General features: G+C 47.0%; 1 protein-coding gene across 1 annotated transcript in view; it reads right to left on the bottom strand.

The window, feature by feature from the left end:
- The window catches only part of gpc5c (glypican 5c), a 164,161-nt gene that overhangs the window by 52,487 nt on the left and 104,174 nt on the right, over nucleotides 1-7,500 (bottom strand). The window contains exon 7 of the mRNA XM_062522343.1: nucleotides 3,415-3,535. Coding sequence (XP_062378327.1) covers nucleotides 3,415-3,535 — 121 coding nt within the window. The remainder of the gene's footprint in view (nucleotides 1-3,414; nucleotides 3,536-7,500) is intronic.

The following is a 7,500-nucleotide window of genomic DNA, read 5'->3' as shown; positions in this document are numbered from 1 at the left end:
AACATGGCCTATTTATTTCACCTTCCCGTCTCACACTATAGGCCCAAGGATGGGAGCGACGAGCTGAGCTGCCTTCGTCAGCTGCGCGCTCCGTCTGGAGTCTCTGGGCGGTCTTAAGTCCGGGAAGAGGAGCACTGGTGTGTGTGTGTCTGTGTGTGTGTGTGTGAGAGAATATCTGTGTGAGAGTGCGTGAGTGCATGAGAAAGAGTGACTGGGCTGAGCCTTTGGGTCACTGCGTGGTCCGATTTTCTCAGCGCTTACGGGAACAAGTCACAGTATGAAATCCCCAGCTTTAAGCAGGACCTGCGTGGGGGATGGGGGCGGGGGGGGATGGGGGGGGGGGGAGGTGATCATAGTGCCGCTGTTTTCATATCTACTAGGAAAATGTCACTTTGGAGATCCCAGGGTTAAAAATAGTGTCACGTCACAGCTTGAGGTGCTCCAATCCTCTTCTGTCGTTGTGCACAGTGCTGGCAGGACAACAAGCTGGCGGCTTTATTCTAATTCCTCTAGCATTTCTCAAATTTGATTGTGTGTGTGTGTGTGTGTGTGTGTGTGAGTGTGTGTGTGTTCATGTGCATATGTGTTTGTGTGCATGTGTGTGTGTGTGTGTGTATTTGTGAGCTGTCTGTCTGTGTCTTTGTGCTATATGATTGTGTGCTTACGTTGCCTGGGAGGGTGGAAAGCCAACCGACACAATGATCAACCCGCAACTAGCCTCTTATCAGAGTCGCGCACAAAAAGCTGCAGAAAGGCTTTGGCACTCCGGGGAAAAAAAAAACAAAAAAAAAAGGTAGGACTCATTTCTTAAATGTCACCGAGACTGCCGCTGACATCCACGTCTCCATGACGACGGCCTTCCATTTTCCCAGCATGCCGCGCAGCGAGGAAAAGTGGCCTGCTGCCACTCAACAGCTGACAGTGGCCATTCGTCACTGCCACCGAGAGCTCTGGACGGACAGGCAAGGGGAGAAAAATAGGATAAGACCGGAAAAGGAGAGAACGCGAGAGAGAACCGAGGGGAAGAGCCGTGTGGGGTGGACTACGGCTAGCGTTTCAGATAAACAATGGGGTGGACGCGCCTGGCAGTGCCCGCTCCGCCCTCGCTCGTCTCCACGAGGAGCCCTGGGGGAGTCTGGCCGAGTCCCTCTCGCCGCCGCCCATTCAGCGCCCGCTGCACTATTTGCATGACAAAAATGTCACTTTGAAGAGGGCTTGTGTCATCCCTTTCTACAAAAGCACTTACACACTCTCCCTCTCTCTCTCTCTCTCTCTTTTTCTCTCTCTTCCCCCTCTCTCTCTGTGATCTTTGATGAGCCCTCCTACCCGGCGATGAGTGCTTAAATTTCAGCGGTGGTGACGATGGTGAAAGACTCTGAAGGTCAACACTTCGGAGCACTCTCCACTTGGAAGTGAAGCCTGAGTTCTAGACTACAGAGCACAGCGTGCGCTGCATTTGCCAGGTATGTCGAAAACAACTTCTCCATCTGGGTTACAGCTACGTAACGTGGCTACATCTAGAATCTAAAATCGGCAAAGATCAACGAGAACAGGGAAAGAACAGACCCTTGTTAAACTAGATGTACCGCATAGCAGTACATAATATGACTGTCCCTCATTGAAGTTGTCTTTGCAGAAAACCCATAAAACTGTTTATTCTTTATCAGCCTCATGGGGCTACACGCTCACCAAGTTGTATGAGCACCAGTGTTCGGGATTACTGACCAAAAATGGCTGGGAAAAAACTGACAGGAACCTCTATGACGTGCTGGCGCTACAGCAGTCATAATAAACCACAAGAGAGCTATAAAATCGGCAAGATGGCGGCACTGGAAAGCTGACAGACAGCTGAAGAAGGAGAACCGCATCAGGGTATATTTGGAATACATAACTATGGCTTCATGTCTTTCACATTTTATTACACGCCACCACTCAACACTCTGATTGTTTTATATAAGTTTTCAGCAATCGATTATTCCTGAGAAATTGACTGGTATAGGGTTGTATAACTGTGTGTATGGCTGTTGCAACATGCAACAAGTGTCTATATTGTTAGCCATCCAGTTCAAATGCAGTTCCCCATACTCCAGGTGGAATGAAATGAAGCGCTCTTTATCTGCACACATCAGGGAAGAGAGGCTTATGAATAGCCTGCTAGCCCTGAGTGAGTGGCCTAGCGCTCCATCCATGGGGAGCCTATTGAGGTAATGAGTAAAGGACGCGTGTGGGTGCATAATAGCAGTATTGTTTCATCTACTTTGTGCATCCTGAGTGTGTTTACATGTGTGCATGTGTGCGTGTGTGTGTGTGTGTGTGGGAGAGAGAGAGAGTGTGTGTGTGTATGTGGGCATGTGTTCACATTTGAAGATGTATCAATGCTTTTTTGTGTAATAGAGTGTTTGTGCAAGTGCAGGTTTTCCCTAGATACGTGTACATATATGTGTGCATAAGTATAAGTAAGTGTGTATGTACAGTATGTATTTGTATGTACTGTATGCATATGTATGTCTGAGTGTTTACATGCATGCCTGTATACAGTATGTATGTCTGTATGTCTGTATGTATGCATGTATGCCGTTTGTACTGATGCATTCCTCTGTGTGTGTGTTTGCGTCTCCCTTGTAGGTGTGTGTGGGCCACGCTGTCTTGTGAGGTCCTGCTGAAGTCATGGCCTCTTCTCATCCTCTCACGAGGGAGGCATATGACCAGAGCCCAGCCGCTGAGTCAGCCTCTCCAGCAGTAAACATGCTCTCAACTTTGATCTCATCCTGCTTTTCATTCTCTCTCGCTCTCCTTCTCTCCTTCTCTCTTCCTCTCTCTTCTCTCACTCTATCTCTCTTCTCTTCTCTCTCGCTCTCTCTTTCTCTCTCTCTCTCTCTCTCCTTCTCTCTCTCTCTTCCTCTCTTTTCTCTCTCTCCCCTTCTCTCACTCTCTCTCTCTCTCTCTCTCTCTCTCTCTCTCTCTCTCTCTCTCTCTCTTTCTCTCCTCCTCCTCTCTGGCTCTGCCTGTATTATTAACAGAATGCTTTGCTGGTCAAGCCTCATGCAGAGGCTGCTAATATTCGATTACATCTGGTTGAAAATAAGATCCTTTGATATGGAAACATCCAACAACTTCTCAAAGTGTTTGTTCTTTTCTTCTAAGTCTTATCATATTGCATAAAAAAAAAAAAGAGTTTGGTATGCCGGCTGCCATGTGGAACGTTCTGGAGAACACTCGATGTGTGCGCAACGTTTTTACTCTTTTGCTTTTCGCAGCTACTCCCCAGAGAGGTGGTGGATGGAGTTGAGTGAGCACAGGGGTAGAGTTGCGGCGTGTGTGTGCGGCGGTGTGTGATGTGTGGGCGTGAGAGGGCTCGAGGCCGGGGGATTGAGGTCCGCCCGCGCGGGGCCGAGGAGAGCGGCGTTACAGTACCTGGCTGAACTGCTCCAGTCTGGCTTTGACCTCCATCAGGGCCGGGTCGGCTCCCCGCACCTTCAGCTCCGGATTCTGCCTCTGAGCGTGCACGCCATTCCCCACCACCTTCTTAGTGTAACTGTGGGAGGGAGAGAGAGAGGGAAAGAGAGAGAGAGAGAGAGAGAGAGAAAGAGAGAGAGAGAGTAGAGAGAGAGAGAAAGAAAGAGAGAGAGAGAGGTAGAGAGAGAGTGAGTTGAGAGAGAGAGAGAGAGAGAGAAACAGAGTAGAAACAGAGACCAAGAGAAAGAAAGGAATTCAGACAGCAGAGGAAAGAGGGATGAAGAGAAAGAGAGAGAGAGAGAGAGAGGGGGAGAGACAGAAAGAGAGAAAAGGAGGGCAAGAGAGAGAAACAGAGGGGTCACCGAGGGTCAAGAATAACTCAGACATTCCCAGAGCTTTTTGTGGGAGTGCATGAGACACTCCGATATCGCGGCATCAAAGTCAACATTCAGCCTTTGCGTCTGGAGCAGACTGGGCACTGAGAGGGGGCAAAGCCCGTGTTGTTCTGAGGACGGCCTGTTCTCTAACGCGGGGTCTGCGCTCAGAAGACAGCCTGACCTCCCTACCCCGGCTGAACGATGCGGACAATGCGCTCCATCCTGATACCATCTGCAGCAGAGCTTTATACCACAGAGGGAGAGGGAGAGAAAGAGAGAGGGAGAGGGAGAGGGAGAGAAAGAGAGAGAGAGAGAGAAATACACTGAAAAAAGCTCTGTGCTTTGTAGAGCCAGGCTGGTATGCAGGACAAACTCCACAGGAGATGGTGTATAAAGTGAGCGGGAGCGTAGCACCGCCCCCCCCACCCCCCCTCCTCTCTCGCTCCCTCCTCCCCACCCCTCCATGGATGTGAGTCTTTACTACTCTGCGCTGGCTGCAGGTGAAATGCCTCCTTGGTTCTTTAATTGGGCTTTGGTGAATTCACACTAACAGCTCTGGCACAACCATCGGCAGCAACCGCTGCCATTTGGCCAAATGATACCACGAAAACACAAATGGAAAATATGCCTCAGTGTATGTGTGTGTGTGTGTGTGTGTGTGTGTGTGTGTGTGTGTGAGCGCGACTGTGCTGTGAGTGAGTCTGTGTGTGTGTTTTCCATCCAAAGGCTATTACCAAGCTCCATCTGTTCAAGATAGAGTGAACATTGATAGGGCCCTGTTTTTTTTTTTCATGGAGAGATGGATTTTTACTAAACTACACAAGAAACACCCTGACTAATTAGAAATACATGCCACTGTTCTTCATGACCACAATATTGACACACACAAAAAAACATATTCTTTGTTTTATGGAAGCAAGTCCCTTATTAAACACAAAGTTATTCTTTATAAGAACATTTCCATCAGTGCTCCTTGCATTGTCTCACCAGCAAATTAACTGCTTAATTGCACTTGAAAGTCTGATGGGTGTCCTGACAGACAAAATAATCAATGGTCTGGTCTACCTACTTGCCTGACATAAATGATTAATTAAAAGTGCTCCTTTGCTCTGAAAACCAAAGTTGCTTTGTTGGCTTAAAAGATGTGTATTGACCCCGTCTGCTTGCATATGGAGTTAAGAGGTTAGTGCAATGACAAAACAGCGTAGGATCGAAGAACACATTATAGCATGTTTTAAGGCAGAAGAAAAAAAACCTGGTTGGTCTACTGCACTAAGGTAATGGGGAATAACTTTTATAATCGATTACTTTGTGAGACTTTATTCAGATAATTACAAGGGCTGAGGTTCAAGAGTTCAGAACTTTCTCTCTTTTCATACACACTTTTCCTACTTTTCCACTCTACTCAGCGTAACTTCTGACAGTTTCCATCTTTTCCATGTTCTCTCCTCGTTTCCCTTCTCTCTAAATCTTCTGTAAATGTTTGCGTCCCCAGTGATTATTTCTCAGTTGCTTTGGTGCATTTCTTAAATCATAATGAACATTTGCACAACAGTTAGTTAGTCATTCCACAAAACTAAAACTAAAATTAGTGCACACTGCACCACATAGTGGATAACCTGAAAAAACATGAATCTTGCTCAAAATACTTTATGCCTCAAAAGTAAATATTTACATGGCTAACATAGCAACATAATCTTCCCTTTTGACTGTCATTCCATCTTTTCTGACATGTAGCTAAGCTAGTTAGCCACAACAATAATGTTAGCTAATAGCCGTTCTTTGTCTAGGGTGACCGTTCATCAGGATTTCTAACATCTGTCTGGACGTAAGTAGAGTGCCCTCCTTTTTGGGCATTTGTCCACTTTTCTGACAAGTGCTTCACAACAAACGATGCTTGTAAAGTATCGATGATACAAGTACTCCATAGCAAACAGGCTTATAAGTGGTGACATACAGTAAGGGGCCTACAGATAGGACGTGGCATGCACTGCCGCAGAGCGTGCAAGAGCGGTAGAGCAGCAAAATGAAAACACAAGTCATAGGAGAGTAATGTACAGTATATCCTTCCCCCAATAGGAATAAGCCTATATGGACAAACTGGGGGGGGTGTCCTCATTTTGGTCAGTTTGCCCTCATTTCTGTCCTCAGACCTAGTCCTCCTTTTCAGTGTCTGGTTGGTGGCCACTCCATTGCATTGTGTTTCTGCACAGAGCCACTTGCTACAAGCAGACAGACTAGGTGTCCCTTCTATTCTCTAGCTGAGCTGCGGTTGCAGCGTGGTTTGAGCCACACATCTGAGGCAGGATATGATGGAGGCAGTGTGGCTGCTCTCTTAACATGGGCGCTGAATGAAAATCCCCTGTTTGCAACAGACGTTTTGGCCAATTGGTCCTCAAATCCTTGATTTGTAACATGGGCTACTGGGAAAAGGTAGAGGTGACTTACAACTTTGTGTTTGAAAGGGGTAATGGGTAATGTCAGCGTTGAGCCTTGTTGAGTCCGTGGCATGAATCTACCACGCACCAAATGAACCTCAAAAACATGACGTTTAGTAGCCTAGGGGCTACTGTGTACTGGGCTCTGCTCACTTTGGGCTTGTAGTCGAGCCCGTTTGCTGGCACCATCAGTGTCTTAATTTGGCTTCAGAAATCTACGCATATGCATTTTTTAAAAAATCCATTCATTAGCCAGATTCGTGTCATACTGTGATCAGTCTTTGATGCAGTCTGCTGCTTCTTGCTGGCAAGATGATTGGTCACTGACAGTCTATAATGCATCACAATATGGATAAACTACATCTTGCACAGGTTAAACCATATGAAGCTAACAATATGAAATGGGCAATTGTAAATCAACATAAGATTAATTTAATTTAATCTAATTTAATTTTATCGGCTTAAGAATAGGTAGGCTGTTTAGAGGTGGATAAACACAATTTAGAGGTGCGTAAGTGCATTTCAGAAGTGCGTAAACGCTATTGAGAGGGAGAGGGTAGTGAGGGCGAACTGGGGGAAGAGAACATTTCTTGGACAACAAGACCGATCAAAGGAGAAAATTGACAATCAATGAGATTGTTTGACTGGTCAGTTGGCTGACTGAGGAAATCACTGGTTGGTTGATCAGATATAGAATAAGAAAGAACTCTTAATTTATTTGTGTTACTCAGAGACATAGGGAAAGGGAGAAGGAGAGGAGGGGAAAAGAGAAAGAGAGATGGAAAGAGAGAGAGACAGAGGGAGAGGGAAAGAGAGAGGTGGGGAATAGAGAAAGAGGTGGAAAGAGAGAGAGAGAGAGAGAGAGAGAGAGAGAGAGAGAGAGAGAAAGAGAGGGAAAGAGATAGAGAGAGGGAAAGGGAGAGGGGGTTGATGGGGTTGCAGCCCGGCTGGTTTGCACAGGAGTCAGGGAGCTCATGCTAAAGCGCTAACGAGGGCTCAGTGCTCACCAGGGAATCAATTACAGTGTCTGGAAGGCCGAGAGCAGAATGGCAGCCTGAGCCGCTGCGCTCTGTGTGTGCGTGTGTGTGTGCGTGTCTGTGGGTGTGTGTGTGTGTGTGTGTTTGTGTGTGTGTGCGTGTGTGTGTGTGTGTGTCTCACCTGCCAGCTGAGTGGTCAGGATCTCCCCATAGGTGATTGCTCTGCGGCCCTCATCCAAGCCCTTCTATCTC

Source organism: Sardina pilchardus, chromosome 2 (assembly GCF_963854185.1).
Source record: "Sardina pilchardus chromosome 2, fSarPil1.1, whole genome shotgun sequence".
Taxonomy (NCBI): Eukaryota; Metazoa; Chordata; class Actinopteri; order Clupeiformes; family Clupeidae; genus Sardina; species Sardina pilchardus.
The sequence above is the reverse complement of the archived record's forward strand: the minus strand, read 5'-3'. Positions and strand labels throughout refer to the sequence as shown.